The following is an 18,888-nucleotide window of genomic DNA, read 5'->3' as shown; positions in this document are numbered from 1 at the left end:
TGAAAGGACAAGCAAGCCAAAGGTAACTGTCTCCTGAGCGTCACTGATTCAAGCACCCTGTTGCCTGTAGTCCCAGTTTTTGTTTGTTTCCTGCCTTCTAATTACCTGCTCCTATGTTCTTAAGGTTGTTGTCTGGCTCAGTGGCGCTTTGCTAGTTCTCAAGTGCATGTTTGCATTGTGGTTTGGAGATGTGGGAAATAGACTGTTGGGCGTGATTGCTTTGGCCCCTGGGATACAGGTTATAAATGCTGCAGGCAGATGGAGAGTTCCCTTCAGGTAGTTGGTGGCCATAGGGATCCTTCAGGATTGTGCTGTCAGCTGGTGCTTGTGAGCCATGTGTCTGTGTATTTTTTTTGCAAAAGAAACGATAAACTTCGTTAGGAAAACCAAGTTACCCAAGTTTAGTTTTGGTTTTAAAAGGCACACTGACTACACTCCATTGTATGTGTACCCCTTGTTCTATTTGTCATCTGCTCCAGAAATCCAACGCTGCTTCTCTTCTGTGTGATTGATCCCTGGGATCATGTCTGTTGTTTGGGCAGTGGTGTTCTGATTATGGTACATGGTCTGCTGATGATCTGATACATTGACACATTTGAGTGCTGGAAGGAAGGAAAAGAGCAATTCAAGTGGTGCTGGGAGGTGGAGGAAGAAAAGTTACTTTATGAGAAGTGACACAAAGGACACAAAGAAATGGATGGGTAGTTTAAATAAGATAATCAGAAAAGCAGTGTGGTGCTACCATGCATGGACTGAGATTTTCTGAAAGCAACAGGGCTTTGGGGGAGGTAAAACTGAATGAGTTAGCCAGCTATTTGAAATCATAAGTTATTATAAAAATCATGATTAATATCTGCAGCTACTACCTGAAAACAAAATAACAGAAGAATAAATCTTCAGCTGAAGTGTCATTTGTAATAGGCATTAACCCTTACCTCTGTTTTTTCTTTCTTTCTTTCTTTTTCCTGTCTTTTCATGTCTCCCAAGTAGATGTCTGCCATTTCTCGATACAGAGGTCAGTCACTTCTTTATGCAGCCTAGAAACTATCACTGAAGAGCCTGTTATTGCCAATGAAAACCATCATACCAGCCTTTTCTTCTCTCTACCCGTTGCTCCTTACAGTGATTCTGAAGAAGCGTCTGTGTCTGATCATTCCACTGAATCTCGATCAGAAGCAAGCAGCACATCCAACCAGCCTCAAGAATCTCTACTCAATAGAGAACAAAGAACAAATCTGGCTGCAGAAGACCAAGTGCAGGTCATCACACGAGCAGCTGACACAAGTTTAGTAGTTCAAGAGGATGAGAGGACAAGCATGGCAGGATGTCTTAAAGAAGAAAATGGTTGGACACAGGCATGCAGTAAAGCTGAAGACCAGTATGGAATGGCAGTGCACCCTCAGAAAGCCTGGCTGGTACTGGCAGCAGGTAAGCCTGATGGACAACCTGTTAAGAACTGCCAGAACCAAAATGACCAATCAGGCATGAAAAGCACCATTGAATCCAAAGGGCAAAAACTTGGTGCAGCAGCTGTTGTACGGCAGCAAAACAATGTGATTCACAGCACGCAGACAACTTTGCCTTCAGATACTCTCCAGAAAGCCCAGACTGCACAGGCTCTACCTGTTTCTCAGAAAGGCTCTTACATGTTAGTACGAAGGCCAAAGAGTGAAGGACTGAAGATGTCGGACTCCTCAGCCTTAATAAAAATTCCAAGTAGCCTGTCTCCAGCAGCAGAAGTATACTTTGATGCCACTGTTAATGACCGGATCTGGAGCAAGCTAGATTGCAGCAATCATCGTGACAGCATGTCTTCCTCTTCCAGCATGTCCTCCAATGACACTGTGATAGATCTCTCTCTCCCTAACCTAGCTCGCAAAAGCCTCCCAGATCTTGGCATCCATTGTGAGAATTTTGAGCCCCTTGCCATAAGGAAGGGTATGCGCCCACGATCGGCCACAGCCTCCAGTAATGAGATGCCAGTGGTGAGCAAGAGCAAATCCAACCCTAACCTGAGGTCTGGCCAGCTGCCAGCAGATGAACTGTGCCCCCGTCCTCTTGCCAGGAGTCCTCAAGATGCATTCTCATCCATTCCTAGAAGGCATACCTGGAGCAGGCTCTACATAGAAAGTCTCAGACAGTCTTCTAACAAATCCAAAGCGCATGACATGGTTGGAAATAACCAGGCAAAATCCAAAAGTCTTGGAGACCTTACCTCTGATGATATTGTGTGCACTTTTGAAAGCAAATACCGTAGCATCAGCAGGAGCTTTGTCACTCGGTCAATGCGGGAGCAGCGCCGCTCTTCAGGCCTGAGATCCTCAGCCAAATCCCAGGACGAACTGATGGAGCAGCTGAAGAAGCTGACAGCCTTTCAGCAGGAAAATGATATCACTTCTCCTATCAGTCTCGATCCAAGTGAATCTGAGGAGGAAGGGGAGAGCGTGGGGCTCCTGCGCCGCTCATCGTCCCGCAGCCAGAGCCGGGTGCGCTACATCGCCAACAGGGCTAAGCAGGCACAGGAGAGGCAACGGCTGCAGAGCCTGGGCCAGCTCGGTGCCAGCCCCATCGAGGAGAGGGGGAATCCAGAGGGAGCCTGCAGTGTTGCAAAAGCAGTTTGTATGGATACAGGTTCTCCTACCATGTTTACATCCCAGCCTAAGAACCAGACTGATTATAACACTGACACAGAAGTCTTCTTTATGCTGAAACTGTAGTACTGGGGAGCGCTGAAGAAGGTGATGTTTACATTCCTAGCAAACAAAACACCCTCATCTGGCTTAGTGCTTCCTGGCCTTCCCTTCATTGTAAGGGCCCTTGATATCATGACTCCAAAAGAATAGATGAGTGTTAAATTTGTCAGCTTGTAGAAATAGAACCATCAAGTGAAATCAGACACTTGTATTTTTACAGTCCTAATGATCTGACCTCCTTTTTTCTAATGATACTTTCCCCAGCCTCAAATTTGGCCTCTGTTGTGTGTAACCACTTCTTGCATTTGCATTTGGCTCCATGCAAATCTCATGTTCTTTACAAATTTCATACTGCTTCTTAAAATAGCTAAAGCTGATGTTTAATGGGTAAATGCGATGCTAACGACAGCTAAAGGTAAATTTTTCTCTTACAAATTGTGGATCCACAAAAAGAGGCTGGGTTTCAAATCATGCTCCCAGTCCTGGTTTATTTTTTGAGGCATCTGAGGGTGTCTTCTCTGGGAAATATTCAAAATTGCAGTGAAATTGTTTCATGAATTAATAATGTGGTAGATAAAGTCCATCTTCCATCGCGGACCTGTTTATTGCAGATTGTCTCACTCTGAAGAAGAGCTCTCATTATGTTCCAAAGCAATGCTTTTTTAAACCAAGCTTGTTTTTATACATATATATATAAAAAAATATATATATACACATCTGTGTGTATGCAAATATATGTCTGCACATATATGTGCACATGCACACACTTTAACTGAACTGTGACTGTTCCTTGTCTCAAAGCATCATCTGTGGGAATGAGACAGGAGAGAGAAGGGAATTGCTAAAAATAGACTGAAAAGATCTTCTGACTTTGATTCAGAAATGGCTCAAAAGCATGTTAGTCTTTGCTTGGAAACAGACCATCCCTTCCTCCCGGAACTTTAACAATGCTGCTGTACATAGCACTTTTTGGATGAATTTTACTATTTCTGTATTGCACTGCCATGCAAAAGTTTCAATGATATGTTTTAAAAAGAAGAGCTATTTAATTTTTTGTACATGGACATATTCAGAATTAAAACCCAACCGAAACACGAGAATAATCTTTCCTCCCCATTTTTTTTACTTTTTATTTTTAGGGATGTCATCGTTGTCCTCCTGTCCCCATCCCCCCCCCCATGATTATGTCATTTATTATAGATGTACATTTTACCAGTGATGGAGAAGAATGTTTACTGAGATGCATTTTAAAGAGAAGCAGAGGTTTAATTTTATTTCAGCTGCATAGAGGCTGTATTATTGAAAGGATATTTTGCTTTTTGTTTGTAATGATACCTTTGTGTATATTGCAAAATCTAAAGACCTGTTTGTAAAACCACCTTACACTACTAAAATAAACATATTTAACCCTCCAGCTGTGACTCTTTAGCTGTAACATAACACTTGTTCTGTGCTGTCCAGAAGTCCGTGCTATGCAAACATGGTTAATCCCATCTGCCTTGTTTTATCTTTAGTGGATAACATTTAATTCTTATTCATTCTGTTTCAGGTCCAGCTCAAATTTTCTCAGGTCCACCAAACCACGTGCAAGTACTGATAGAGACTGACATTCTGTTCTGGTGTGATGCAAAGCACATGGATTGTCTCAAAGTGATGTCTTTGCTTGGCACTCCATGATGCCTGTGTAGATGAACATTCTAGGGGAACTCATGTAATTAGTAGCCAAACAGACATATAACCCAAGGACCTAAATTACTCTGTTAAGCTCTCCAAGTAACATAGTCAGCGCTTTTCCATCACTGGGGTTGTTTGAAGTCTGGCTGAAAATACTGCAGCAAAACTTTGGTCTTCACCTGTCTCATTCAAAAATCTCTTCCTGTCCCCACAGATTGCACAGTAAAAGTGTGTTAGTTCATGCTCTCTCCTGGAAGGTCCTTGGCTTACTTGTGGTTTGCAGGGCTAGAAAGAAGTTCTTGGTTCCTAATTTTAGTATCATTTGGCCACAAGCAGTTAACCTCTGAGGTTTCAAAATGTAACGCTACCTATAGGTAATGATATCATCATGACATGGAGATGGGGCTGGGAGGGGGTAAATTCTCTAATTAAATCTTTTTAAATGGTCTTCAGTATGTTTTGCCTAAAAATATTCTCTCAGTTTTCCATCCTGGCTCAGATCCTCATTGTTTGACTTCATAATTTGGACGAGAAGCCCTTGAGGTTTGTGCAGCAGAGCCCTGAAGTAACCCTACAATATCATTTCTGAAGGAAAAAAAGGTAAATCTGCCAAGATTAGTCTCACATTGTGTCTTAACACAAAGCAAATGTCATTAGCATTCTCTGGATGAAAAGTCATTCTGTAATACTTCGGTTTGAGGCTGAGAAGCTGCAGGGAGTTGCTGCTTTTTTATCTTTAAAGCAGGAAAGCACCCACAACTTGACAGCTTCAGAAAAGTTTATGCTTAAAAGGCCTATTTGCATCTTTTCAAAGACCAAGTTTCACAATCAGATTGTCTTTGATTGATACTTGCTAAATTAATGCACCTCACAGAAGGCAGTGCCTTGTAGCACTTCAAAACATTTATCTTTGTTGAAGGTTTTAAAAAGCGGTGTCTGGATTTAACTTAGTAGGGTACAGTTGAATTTTGCCCTCCTGCTTCTAAACTAACAGTAGCTACCTTTACAGCTTGTTTTGTTACACTACACACGACCATTAATGATGCGTCCATTTATTCCTAGGAACAGAATTCATTTCGTGGTACCCACACTGTTGCGCAGTCACCTTCAAGCTACCTAAGACAGCACCTGGAGATGAACCCGTGAGCAGGTCGGAGCCTCCAAGAGGAATCCAAGCTGAAGAGTTATTTCTGGGTTCCTTTTCTGTTTTGTTCTATAGACAAAAAAAATTGTCATTATAACATTATAATTATAATTATCATTATAACAGATCTTAGCATCTTGCCATAATTTATATTGCAAGAATGATTTACACCATCTGGGGTCTGAAGTGCACTAAAAGTGATCTAAGGACTCTCCTTAATTGCAGTGAGCTATGAGGCAAGCCCTTGAACTCTGTTAGGGGCAAGCTTCACCAGCTGCAGCCTTTTAAGTTGAAGTGTAAGCAATTTTTGACTCCACAGATCAAGCTGTGTTGATATTTAATAATTGATTTCCTCAGTGGCACGTATACAGAAAGCTCAGGGAAGAAGGCCAGGATGTGCACGCTGCTGGATAGTTTTCCATCTTCATTTTTTCATGATCTTAAAGTCAAGTAGGGAGTAAATTGTTTCTTCCTTAAGTGTGGACATGTTCCAACTCCCCTGCAGGATGAGTTGTAGTAGTTTACTCTGCTGAATTCCTGTGAAGGCGCTTCTTTGTTATTACAGCGCCTTGATGTGTGTATTTATAAATGACCTGGCCCAGCAGAGCAGCTACTTGGCAGCATTGTGCTTCAGCTCACTTTTGAAGTGAAACTGGTAAATGGGAGGATGAAGGGGATAGGGAATTAATTTCTGTGCCTGTGTGTTAAACAGAACTGTACAATCCAGAGAGGAATGCAATGGTTTATCTTGAAAGCTCAGGCCTTCCTTCAGCTGTCCAGGCATTGCGAGGAAATACTAGATGTATGTAATGGTTTGGGGGGTTTTTGGTGTTACACATGAGTCCCCAGCTGATCTTCTGAGACAGTCACAGAGTGGAGAAAGTCTGGAGCAGCTCACACTAGCAGTAGGCAGGAGAGATGGGCACAGCTTGGCAGGACACTTGAAAAGAGAGAGGACTTTCACAGGACCACACATCAGGGCAGTAATAGGATTTTCTGAGCCTCAATGTAGTATTCAGCTGCTGGACCAAACTGCTCCCAACCATTGTCTTCTTGCTGAGTGTAGTCTCCTCCTCTTTCCCCACCCCAGGTGCCCCAGGGTGTGCGGCAGCCCCCGCATGTTCTGCAGAAGCCCCTCAGCCTGGCTCCTCCCTCTCTTCTCTCATTATAACAGCGTTGGCTGCGAGCGCAGTGTCCCAGCAGTTCTCTGGTGCCTGCTCATCGAGTTGCTGCTCCAGTGCCCAGTCAGGAAACGGACTAAGAGAGGAGAAAGGAACCGCTGTAAGTGAGCTACTACCTTCAGTCACTGCTGTTGTTGTTCTAGATGGCAAGGACCAATGCCTGTGTGCAGCAGGCTGTCTCCTTCCTAGCTGGTGGCTGTTCACCTTTCCACTGCCGTGTTCATACAGATGCCTACTGGCAGCACTGCAGACAGAAGACTGGCTGAGGAGTCATGGTGTCATCTTTGGTTATGTTTTCGAAGACTGAAAATCTTCTGAGGAGTGAGAGCTAATTCTAGCAAAGCAACTGTTTAAATCCTTAGTTTGTTTTGCTGTAAAGCCAGCATGAGGGCACGTTGTAGCACCTCCTCAGGTAGATGGTGAATGGATATTGCAGTGGTTAATTTAAGCAGTAACTAAGGAACTCTGCACACTGGGAGGCACTAAGCCCCTCTGCTCTCTCTTTATTCTAAGTGATTCTGTTTGTCCCTGAATGACTCCAGTATAAATCAGAGCCAGGGAAGTGTATCAGCCTTTGCTAAAAGTCTTTTTTTAATTATTTTTGCACATATTTACACTGTATTTGTTCTTTCAGACAGCAGCAGCAGTGTATTACTGCGCTCTCTTTTCAAGGGATGCAAGCAATACGTTATCAGCTCTAATTAGCTTTTTAATGACAGAGGCCACTTGAAATAAAGCTCATTTTATAGTATGTACTGAACTGTATGGAGAAAGTAGCAGTAATTTACAGGTTACATCTACCAGAAAACAAGCAGGCTGATCCATAACTCAAATGCCAGTCCCCTCCTTTGATCCTTTCACAAGGATCAAAATATTCCCATTGAAGTATTTTTCACAACAAAGACAGCATTTAAGTTGAACCCAGAAAGAATCGTCTGTGTTCGTTTTATTCACCCCTCTCATTAGATGAAAAATGTAGAGAAACGGAGGGAGGGAAACTCTTGAGCTGTAATGCCAAGAGCTTTCCAGGTTTGGGGAAACATTCATGAGGAGGTAAGATGGACTGAAGCCAGTGTTTCTGAGCAGCAACAGAAACAACTAACACTGTATGTAGTGTAGGATTTTTTTTTTTTTTGTCTACAGTCTCCTAAATGGTAAGTTTTCTTTTTTTTTAATATGATTTTTGTAGTTTCTGTGATAATGGTGTCCTGAACCTTGTTTGACACTATGACAGCACATGCAATCCAAAATATTGCTGCAGCTTAAGACTTACTGTAACCTGGCGTTGATGGTTTTTCATAGTTCTGTTGCTGTTTTACAATGACAAATGTACAACTGTTTCAAGCCATGCAGAAGTTTTGTTGCAGAGTTTGAATCGAAAAAAGTTAATTGAAAATATGCTGGTTTCAGCCCTCCTCTCCCTGTCCCTTTTTCCTTGTTCAGTTAAAGGCAGGAGGTTGAGATGAAAGAGGGCTTCAGAAGCAATTTCTCTTGTCTCTAGATGTGGGGGAAACAGCTTTGTTTCAGTATAAATGAAATAAACACCTTTGTTTTCTGCAACCTAAATGGAACACACAATTCAGGTTTTGCTTTTAAGCCCCCTGGAGGAGGTGGTTCCATTGGTGCCTCTTTAGTTTCTTTAATTAATGCCTCTTCATATTCTAAAACTTCTGTGACAGCCCCTTCCCTTTCCCCGAGCACAAGGACCTGGCTCTCAGGAGCACTTCTGCTGCTTCCCCTCATTTCCCTGGGAACCCATGGGTGTGTGTCCTCTCCTTTCCTACATCCATGGGTTTGTGTCCACTGCCAGGGCACACACCTACATCTGCCCCTCTCCAGAGCCTGCACGCTCATGGTGGCACACCTCTCCTTCATGGAGAGCTGGTCAGCAGAGACACAGCACACCATCTGTGATAAATCCACTCTACAGGTTGGTCACATCCTTTTTGCTGCAGTACGCTGCTCACCAGACTCTTTCCTCTAATACTTGTATGGCTGGTCTCAGAGGTGACTCTGTTTTCACCTGGAGACCTTTGCTTGGCTTGGGACTCTTCAGAATGGGTTGCAGAAAATCCAGGATATACTGATTTTAACCCAGCAGTGAGGATCTCTAAACCCAACTTTAACTACTTGCCTTTCATCTCCAGCAGGAAGTCTTCTTTAGACAGAAGATATTTGTGCTACAATGGACAAAGGTCTTCCCTTCCTGCTCTGTGTGATTACAGCCATGCTGCTCCTGGGAGAATCAAGCCGGACAGGTGAGAAAAATGGTTCAAAACTGCTGCTTGCATCCAAATCTGGGTTCATTGTTCCTTACAGAGTGTTAATTCTTTCAGTCTTTAACTGCTAGTGTTTATTTGGCCTGATTTTTCTTATTCTTCATCAGCTTATTCTGCTGGTTATATCAGCATACGATTTTGCTTTTGAACTGGTTATTAAGATACCACCAGGGCCTAACTTGTTGTTGCAGCTTGTGATTGTGCCTGTATCATGTTATGGGTGCTCTTAGTACCTTTGGTGCTGCAGTTATAAATCAGATGACAGAGACAAGGGAAGGTTAAAAAGCCTGGAAAAAGGGTGTTTAGGTGTTCTTGAACACCATTATTGTGGTTAAAGCTGCACTCTTTTGAGTCTATGGCCCCTTGAATTGCAAGATTAACTTGTTCTTAAAGCCAGATGCTTAAGCAATTTGCTTCTGTGACAATGGTCAAAATCGCTCACACTGAGAATTCTCTCATCCTGAACGTGCCAGTGTGCTCCGGAACTGGAATCCATCTGACCCATCACTTCTTCTTTTAGTCCGGCTGTCCCTCCTGGTCACAACCTGCAGGAGGGGAGATAAATGCTGGGAAAGGATGCAAAGGCAATGCTTCCAGCCTAGAAAGAGCATGGGGTGGAAAACTGAGGTGAGGTGGCCAGTGCTTAACAGTGCTACGAGCTTTTCCACAGGAAGCTAAGCAGGCAGCCAGCTCCCACTGGAAGGCTGGGCGTGTCAGAGGAGAAGGGATAAGGATGAGGCTGACTTTTGCCACTGCAGTCATTTCCTGCAGCCACCAGCCTGTGCGGAACAAGAGTGGAGGGATGAGCCTCTTCTCTTTGTCTTCTGTTTTTCACAGACTCTCACAGTGAGGACTTGGCTTCTGGGAAGTGTCACTGCCATGAACTGTGAGCAAGTGCTCCAACTTGGTTACTTATGGTCCTTTCAGGAGTTCTTACAATGGGGCTTTGAACAGCTGCATCCAGTGCCACTGTGGGGGAGCTGAGGCCCTCAGTACAAGCTGTTTTCTTCCAAGAAACCCTAGCAGGTCTTCAAAAAGAAGCCTCAAAAAGCCTTTAGTGGCTTTAATGAGTTTCTAAAGGGAGACAAGAGAACTCCTTTGTGAAGATTTCCAGCTCCCATGGAGAACTGTAGTGGAGAGGGAAAAAACAGGTTTTGTTTCACCATAATGTAGAGTTCAGCACAAGGCCAAAAATTGCAAAACCAAAGGATGAAGAATACATAATGAATGAATATGTTGTTATATTTAATGAAAAACTCACAGCTTTTGCTTGAAAGAGTGAAAACACCCTCAATTTTTGGCATTATTTTGAGGGATTTTTGGCTTTTCCACTGTGAATGCTTTGATTCCCAGGAGCAAAGCTGTGCATGTTCTAGAAAAAGCGTCCTGGGCAATTAGTGAGTTGTATATTGACACAACTGTGGTTTTAGTTCTGCGTCTCAGTCACTGTAGTTTTGCTCTTTTGCAGCTGGGTTGAGATTGGGGGATTCTCCTGAGTATTGTGAAAGAGAAGCTGTGGATCAAATAATTGAACAGGACTTGTTGAAAGTCACCCAGCAGAGCAGAGAGTAGAACCCAGAAGCAAGACTAACCCCAGTAAAAGTACTTGGTGTTTTTACCAAAGAGAGGAGTATTACCTTGGTTTTACAAATGGGAAACTAAGGTAGAGGAAGAAGAAGTAATACCAAAAAGGTCAATAGTGGATTTGGCATTTGGTCTTCACTCTGTGCTGTTCACAGGGTTGTTCCTGGCTCCCATCATACTTAAAGTCTGTAAGTTTTGTGGACTTCCCTTGCTTTCTGTTCCTTGATGGGACACAGAGAACAGGCAACCCCAGACAGGCTTCCTGGTCCCTCTTCCTGCAGCACTGCCATTGTAGATTCCTGGTTTTGGACGTGGCCCTTTTGGAGGCTTTAGTTTTCAGAGGATTGAAAAGTCAGGGTGCTTAGAATTTGAGGGTGGAACAGAGCAGGACATAGTGGAGAAAGGTTTGTATCCCAGTGGGTGCAACTCCTCATGTCTTGGAACTTGATAGCAATGAACTGCTGGCTGTTTACACGGCTTTTGCTTAGGGATAGAGACAGGGGTTTGCTGGAGTTAGAGGGAAATCTCAGTTGTGTGATGCAGCAGAACTGGCTTTTCACCTCATCGGGGAGGGCAGTAAGGAAATAAGGCAGCCGATTCTGCAGAATCCGTTGCTCAGTGTGTGAGCGACAGCCCTCATCACCGAGTTACAATTAGAACCTTTTGTAGCCTGAACCTGGCTGTGGCTGTTCCTGCTTCTGTTTCACACTAACACTGTGCGGTGACTGAGGAAACAAACTTGAACTGCTGCAGGTCAACTGCACCGTGAGCTGGTGAGTCCAGGACAGTCATTCTGCTATTGAAGTGCAATATGAATGAGGGTGTGAAACGTCACTTTTGAGGAGCTGTAAATAAAAGCCCTGCAAGAAGCTGATGATGTTGTATTTTTTCAGGAACTTCAAGGAATGACGACGCTCTGAGTCAGGTATGTTTGAGTTCCCTGGAGCAGAGCTGCCAGTGAAGGTGTATGTGCAAAAGATCTTACATTTTAACCTCAGAAACAGACGTGGTCACAGTGTGCAATGCTTTTAATCTGTGAAGGATTATCGTTTTAAATATATTGTCATGGCTGGTGCTGGCCATGTCTGAGTCTGTGTGTGTCTGTGCTGGGTTTTTACTTATCTTTTGTCCAGAATTCAAAACTCAGCCATGCCCCAGGGAAGAACCTGCCTCCAGCCACTGACTGTTTTGTCTGCAACACGCACTGATTTCTTTGGGAGCCTGTGTGCACTGTGTGACTTGTGACAACATTTAAAGTGACTTTTATTCAGGCAAAGAATCCTGAGAACAGGCAATAAAGGGAGATGCTTGTGATGGCTCAGTTCCTGTTGGGGAACCACGGTGGTGGGATTGCTGCAGCTCACAGGGACAGATTTACAGCTGGTTTAACACACAAGGCCCCCGACACCGACCCCTTCTCCCCCAGCTGAGGGCCCTGTCTGGGATTTAGCAATCCACTTGTTTCTTCTCCATTTCTTAATTTGCAGGGCATTGACTCGAGGGGACCGGAAGAGGCTCTTCCAACTCTGACTGTCACAACGATCCTGGTGAGGCAGTGGCACAGCTCTGGCGGTGGCTGGGGGGTAGCTGGGGTCACACTTTGCCTTTTCTTTCCACCCATATATTTGCAAGTGGGTTTTTGTGACGGCACCTCATCCCCTTCACAGGGAAGAACTTCTGCCTCAGAGCTCATCTCAATCTCCCCTCTGGCAGGTTAAAGCCATTCCCCTTGTCCTGTCCCTACAGGCCCTTGTCCAAAGCCCCTCTCCAGGTTTCCTGTAGCCCCTTTAGGCACTGAAAGACTGTTCCAAGGTCTCTGCAGGCTCTGGGAGCCCGGAACTGTGTGTTTCTCCCCCAACATGCAGGAAGATCCTTACGTCATGGTGAGGAGCGCAGAACTGGAGGGGTACTGCATCGACCTGCTGAGGGCTCTGGCTGCAATGCTCCGGTTCCGCTACAGGGTGAAGGTGGTGGGCGATGGGCAGTACGGAGCCGTCTCTCCCAGCGGGAACTGGACCGGGATGATCGGTGAAGTCCTGAGACGGGTAATTTTCCATTTGTGCTGTTCCAAAGTGGGCTTCAGGAGGGCAGAGCAGCGCTGGCAGCTCTGGGATCTGTTGGGATCTGCGCAGGGACTGAGCAGCTCAGGGTCATCCTGCCTGTGGCATAGAGCTAATGAATAGTAAGGCTTATGACTGGGTTTGGCCTGTGTGCACGGAAACTAAGGAACAAGGAGATGATGGTCAGCGAGAACTCACTGTTACAATGAGGCACTCCTGGTGCAGTGCTGGTCTTGTCTCAGAGGCCACCCAGAGTTTCTTTGAGGTGTGAGGCTGCACAGACACCTCAGCTTACTAATGAAACAAAGGTAACGGCTGTCAGGAAAACTTACCTTGAACCTAAGCCCTGAATGAAACTTGGGCCTCAGCCTGTGTGTGATGTAGGAAACCAGAAGCCCCAGATTCCGACCCACACCCTGCAGTGATCAGTGCAAAATGGAAAGCTGTTTGTCAGAGCTGTCTGTGGCACAGAGCCGTGACCTGCGCTGCGGATCTGCTGCTCAGCTTCAGAAGGTCTCTCAGTTGCAGGATCTTCAGGTAGGTTGAGGGCCGATTGTTTTTCCTCCCCCCCTCTCAGGAAGCAGACATTGCGGTGGCTCCACTGACCGTCACATCAGCGAGGGAAGAGGTGGTCTCCTTCACCACTCCATTCCTGCAGACTGGGATCGGAATCTTGCTCCGCAAAGAAACCTTCTCTCAGGAGATGTCATTCTTCCACTTCCTGGCTCCCTTCAGCAAGGAGACCTGGACCGGCCTTTTATTTGCCTACGTGCTGACGTGCTTCTGCCTCTTTCTTGTTGCCAGGTATGAATGAATTTGTTTCCCAGATTTTGTTCAAGTCAGCTCCTTTCTCAGCTGTGGAGAGATCTCAGTTCTAAAGGAAGTCCCCGGGTGCATTTTGCTTTGAGGAATCTTCTGGCCAGGTCCAGAACCAGGGCGAACAAAGCTTATGTCAGGTTAAGACAGCATGAGGAGCACGAGATCTCTTGATGTGGGCTACGTAGGGTTGCTAAAAGGACTGTGTGTTTGTACTTCAGCTCTGCTTTCTCACCTTTATCATAGCTTGTTTTGAACTGTGACCATGCTCCTATGTGCACATCTCCTGTATTTTTATGCTCTGTCCCCTACACTGACTGGAGGAAGATTCTCTCTGCCACCCCTCCACTCCTTCCCAGGGGATTCAGCTTCCCACCACTGCTTAGGCTGCACCAATGCTCTTTGCAGCTGCAGTTTTGAACAGGAGCTGTGTTGCTGGAGCACTGTCCTCCTCAATCTCAAGAGGAGCTACCATGCACAGAAGGGTCATTTTCAGGCTAATCAGCACTGCTGCACTCATGCTGCAGGATGGTTTATATCTGTTTCCCCCCCCAAATGTCTTTTTTTATCCTGTCATTTTCCCACAGGCTGAGCCCCTGTGAATGGAATGAGCCAAAGAATGAAGAGAACCACTTCACCTTCTTAAACAGCCTCTGGTTTGGAGCAGGAGCCCTTGCCCTGCAAGGTGAGCTGGAAAACAGCCACGAAGGGGCTCTGGCAGGGGTATGGGTCTATATATCCAGCTCTGGTCTGTCTGTGATACTGCTGTGCCACCCTGCTGGGGAAAGGATGTTCCAATAGGGACACTTGGCAGCACTAAAACTCCCGGTTTGGGGAGTTCTGGCTACAGACCTGTTGAAACTGTACAGATGGCTGGCTTCACTCGAGGAATGTGTGTTTTCTGGGGAATGTCAAGGTAACCACTGCACTGGTGCTTTGTAGTGGGGAGTGTTTTGTTGTTGCTTTTGGCTGCTGATGTTGCTCCAGCTCTGCTCTGCATGTTGGTGCAGGTCAGACCAGCCATCGCAGCTCTATTCAGGCTCACGCATTCAGTAGCTGCAGGGCAAGTTTTGCAGTTTGGCCTTTACGTAAAGGGCAGCCTTTAACTCAGGCTCATGGTCTAAAGTTCTTTGTGTCTCTGTGCATCCCTCCCATGTGTTTTATCGGCCCCGCTCATGCAGGTGTCACCCCTCGACCCAAGGCTCTCTCTGTGCGGGTCGTTGCTGCTGTCTGGTGGCTCTTCACCATTTCCCTGCTGGCTGCCTACATCGCCAACTTCACCGCCCTGCTGAGCTCCGGCAGCGAGCAGCTCCCCATCCAGACCTTTGAGGATCTTGTGAAGCAAAGGAAGCTGGAGTTTGGGACACTGGAGGGCTCCTCTACCTTCTACTTCTTCAAGGTATCTGTTATTTTGTTCGTCTCTTCCTCCACCATTTCTCAGAGAGAAAAGCATGTAGAGGACTGTGTTTTTACAGTGCATTCCTTTACAAGCAAGCAGTCTAGTCTGCAGGGGTTGTCCTTGTGTGCCTTGAACACAGGGTTGATGTAGGTCATGTCTGGATACATTAACTAGACAGACAGTGGTGTAAGTACTCTTAGTCTCCAAATTATTTTGCATCCACTGCACATAGAGGCAGATTTTATGTGATGGTTTTGCACTTCAGTTGACACTTGGATTTTTGGGCTGCAGAACTCCAAGAATCCCATCCATCAGATGATCTATGAATACATGGACAAGAGACGAGACCACGTTTTAGTCAAGACCTACCAAGAGGCAGTTCAGCGGGTGATGGAGTCGAACTACGCCTTCATTGGGGAATCCATCTCCCAGGACCTCGCCGCCGCCCGGCACTGCAACCTCATCAGGGCCCCCGAAGTTATCGGAGCCAGAGGATTTGGCATCGCCACCACCCAGGGTTAGTGTGTGCGCTGCTCCTGCCCCACTCTCCACTTGGAATCATGGAATGGTTTGAGTTGGAAGGGACCTTCACAGCTCACCCAGCAGACCCCTGCAATGGGCAGGGACATCTTCAACCAGACCAGGTTGCTCAGAACCACATCCAGCCCGGCCTGGAATGGCCAGGGATGGGGCATCCACCACCTCTCTGGGCAACCTGTGCCAGTGTTTTACCACCCTCAGTGTAAAATATTTCTTCCTCACGTCCAGCTTGAATCTCCCTTTTTTTAGTTTCAAACCATCACCCCTCGTCCTGTCAATCTCCTGCTTCAGACCCAAGGGTTTCTTGGCGCATAGCAGAGGATTGCTCAGATGTGCTGTGAGCTGTCCCGTGTCTCCTCACGCTCTCATTCTGCCCCCACCAGCATCCCCGTGGACGAAGCAGCTCTCAGTCGCCGTCCTCAAGCTGCGCGAGTCTGGAGACCTCGACTACCTGCGCAACAAGTGGTGGGAGAGCAGCTGCCTCCACAGGAGCAGGGAGCGGTGGAGCCCGCTGCAGCCCCAGGCACTGGGGGGCCTCTTCCTCACCCTGGCCATCGGCCTGGCCCTGGGCGTGATCGCAGCTGTGGCCGAGCTCTCAAATAAGAGCAGACACGCTGCTGGACATGCCAAGGTGGGTGATGGTTTTATCTCGTCCTGTGTCCCTGTATCCCACCGGATTAGCATGGACAAGCTCAGTACCAGCCTGATCCTGCTTTTTCTAAGGAAAGCAGTGCAGTGACAGGGGAGGCCATCCTACCTATTTACTCTTTAAAGAGCTGGAATTTCATAGCTTGGGCTGGGTGACAGTTTTCTAGCCTGGACAGGGCAACAATAATAAAATAACACACACACACACACACACACACACACCCCCCCCGCCAAAATATTAAGTAGAAACATCTACTCGAATCCTGAGCAGCCAAACTGCATGGCGGTGTGCTGAGTGTGTACAGAGGACAATAGATCATCAATAGCAAGTTTATTCTCAAGTATGGCTCTTCTCAAGTCATTTGACAAGCAGGAAAACATATGTAAATGAAACTGCGCTAGAATCTGAGTGTGTGTCCCTGTTTCCCACCTGTTCCAGGGGTGGATTGTGCACCCTTTTCCATGACACAGAAAGACTCATCCCTGTGTTTCCTCCTGTTTTGTCTTCCAGAAATCTTGCTGTGCTGTTTTCACAGAAGAAATCTGCACTCGTCTGCATATAAAGAAAAACACAAGACAGAGCCAGGAGACCTTGGGGAGGGCTAACGCTTAACAGTTCTGTCCTTAAGGAACGGGCCTGTGTTAGGTTCATACCACATGTATTTCATAGGAACTACATCGATGTAGAAAGATGTTTTTCTGCAAGTCTAGAGTGTTAGTTTTCTAATTACAAACACACACAGAGCACTTCTGGATTGGTGGAGCTGGATGCAGAAGAAAATTAAGTGACTTGGAAGAAATTAAATCCATAAGTGTAACTGAACAATAAGGGAGGTTAACAATGGGGAAATACAGCTGAGATGGCTACAGTGGTGAGTCTGTGTTTAGTTTAGAAGTTCACTGTGTAAGTACATGAACGCCTGTAGGAGTAAGTGACTTGGGACAGTTAATATGGAGCCTCTGCTTACTAGTGACAGTCTGAGGTACAACCTTGAAAACGTAAAGCTCTCTCTCAGCTGACTGTTCTCATCAAGAACTGCTGCTGAAACGTGCCAGTTACAAACTCCCCCCATTCTGAGCAGATGCTGGTCACCAGGAAGATTGGTTCTGAATCAGGAATGACGGTGCTGAGGCGTAAACCCCCAACTGTAGGACTTAACTGAATCCCCTGCAGTGCCCTGAGACCTGACGGGGAGCCCATGCAACTAAGGAATTACTGGACATAAGAAATGCAAGATGTGGACTTGTCCTTGCCAGGTTCCCATCAGGGACAGGTCTCACCGCTCAGCCATAGAGGGTTAATAGTTAACCTGATCAAGAACTACTGAGGAGGAAGATTGAAGGTTGAAGTCCAGCAGTACCAGAGTGTGAAGTCTGGTTATGGGTCTAGTTCACCAGGCAAGGGTGAGGCTGCGGGCACTGGGCATTAGCCTCTTGCTTGCAAAGAAGAATCTTTGGGACTCAAGGGGAGCAGGTGGCTCAGCTGTGTATTAACCAGTTCTCCACTTGAGCTGTTTTTCATTTCAGAGCTGGAATGACTGATGCAAAGTTCATGGTTAAATTACTCCATTTTGGTACTGCACATCAAAAGGCAAATTCAGTTACTTGGGAATGGCTTTAACTGCACTGCAGGAACCAAGAGACTAACTCCTACCCATCCCAGCATTAAATAACTGAAGGCAACAGAACCTAACATGCCTGCAACAGGAGAATAGCTGGGTGCTCCTCAACAGAGCACTTCACGTTCACTTTGAGAGTAACTTAGTAAGACTCAACTTCAAACTATGGCTGAGTAATTTCATATAGTTGAAGCAATCCTCTCCCAACCCAACTGGTAACAAGAACAAACAGGGAAAGCAACAGGAGTTACGGGTTCTTCCAACTGCTGGTAAACCAGTGCTGTCCAGTTAGCCCAGATCAGGACAGTTCTGTTTTAGACACAGCTTAAGTGATGCTTCTTAGGTTAGAAGGTGGATCAGTCCTTCAATCAAATTAACTGCAAAGAGCATGAAACACTTTAGGTAAGTTTAAAAGCTGACATAGAAAATGCAGTGTCAGACTGACTTAGCACTTTAGAACTATTTAGTATGTGCCATGTCCTTGCTGGCAGAGTAGGCAGAGATGTATAAAAAAAGGTTTCATTGACATTTAAATATATTTCTATATGAATGTCTCACAGAACAAAAAAATAAAGTCTTTTCATCACAAATACTGCAGCATTAAAATAAACACTTACCAAAATAAACAATGAGTGATATACATATATATATTTGGGTGTGTATACTATAGAGTGAATCATATTGTTGCTTTTTAAGTCACAAAAGCACAATATAAATACGGAATTTCCTGTGAACTCTTTTCCCTGTTGTAATAAAAATACATTCTTTACAGTTAAAGTAAAACTAGTGCAAGTCCGTTCTGCTGCTGCTGCTCCCCCTGCGGGCCAGCTCCCATCATTGACACGGCACTTCATACTTAAAGATGACGCTGAAGATCTTCCCCCCCAGGCGGTCAGCGAGCCACGAGTTCTTGATCACAGCCAGCTTGAGGCTCTCGCACTTGAAAGCCGCGTAGTAGTTGGTGTGGATGGCGCGGCCCATGCCCTCGATGATGACCAGGTCTGTCTTCCGCTCCCGCACCAGCACAGCCAAGCCTTTGTCCAGACGGCTGGAAGGAGAGCTCTGGTTAGGAACAGTCCTTACACATGCCACAGGTGAAAGATGGGTGGTTCTAAGGGCTTTGGACATAAAATGTGGTGGGATACGGCTTTTCAGCTGGAATCACTGATGCCAGTAAACAGGAACACTTAAAGGAAATGACATTGAATTGCAGTTTCAGAATCTCCATCCCGAGCACACTTGGGATTTCCC

At 45.8% G+C, this 18,888-nt stretch overlaps 3 protein-coding genes across 11 annotated transcripts in view; 2 read left to right on the top strand and 1 right to left on the bottom strand.

Annotated features, from left to right (window-relative positions):
* PLCH2 (phospholipase C eta 2) overlaps positions 1 to 4,107 on the top strand; it is an 82,167-nt gene extending 78,060 nt beyond the window's left edge. For all 5 annotated transcript variants that reach the window (XM_030508180.1, XM_030508179.1, XM_030508181.1 and 2 more), the window contains one exon: positions 991 to 4,107. In XM_030508180.1, the coding sequence (XP_030364040.1) occupies positions 991 to 2,717 (1,727 nt within the window). In that variant the 3' untranslated portion in view covers positions 2,718 to 4,107. The remainder of the gene's footprint in view (positions 1 to 990) is intronic.
* A 326-nt stretch (positions 4,108 to 4,433) lies between these two features.
* Positions 4,434 to 16,634, top strand: LOC115617543 (probable glutamate receptor). The gene is made up of 12 exons (XM_030508187.1): positions 4,434 to 5,517; positions 6,602 to 6,792; positions 8,843 to 8,950; positions 11,449 to 11,480; positions 12,043 to 12,102; positions 12,421 to 12,600; positions 13,193 to 13,419; positions 14,019 to 14,116; positions 14,613 to 14,830; positions 15,122 to 15,347; positions 15,754 to 16,001; positions 16,530 to 16,634. The coding sequence occupies exons 3-12, from the start codon at positions 8,878 to 8,880 to the stop codon at positions 16,629 to 16,631; spliced, it is 1,464 nt and encodes a 487-aa protein (XP_030364047.1). The 5' UTR covers positions 4,434 to 5,517; positions 6,602 to 6,792; positions 8,843 to 8,877; the 3' UTR covers positions 16,632 to 16,634.
* Positions 10,760 to 18,888, bottom strand: part of PANK4 (pantothenate kinase 4 (inactive)) — a 28,438-nt gene continuing 20,309 nt past the window's right edge. For 4 of the 5 annotated variants that reach the window (XR_003994628.1, XM_030508186.1, XM_030508183.1 and 1 more), the window contains one exon: positions 16,333 to 18,685. Coding sequence is in view for 3 of the 5 variants with exons in the window: in XM_030508186.1 (XP_030364046.1) it covers positions 18,472 to 18,685 (214 nt within the window). In the remaining 2 variants the exon portion in view is untranslated. Of the gene's footprint in view, positions 10,771 to 16,332; positions 18,686 to 18,888 lie in introns of those variants that run through there. The other variant, XR_003994627.1, reaches the window with a different exon arrangement.

Source organism: Strigops habroptila, chromosome 16 (assembly GCF_004027225.2).
Source record: "Strigops habroptila isolate Jane chromosome 16, bStrHab1.2.pri, whole genome shotgun sequence".
In the NCBI taxonomy this organism is placed as follows: Eukaryota; Metazoa; Chordata; class Aves; order Psittaciformes; family Psittacidae; genus Strigops; species Strigops habroptila.
This window is presented reverse-complemented; position numbering and strand designations above follow the sequence as displayed.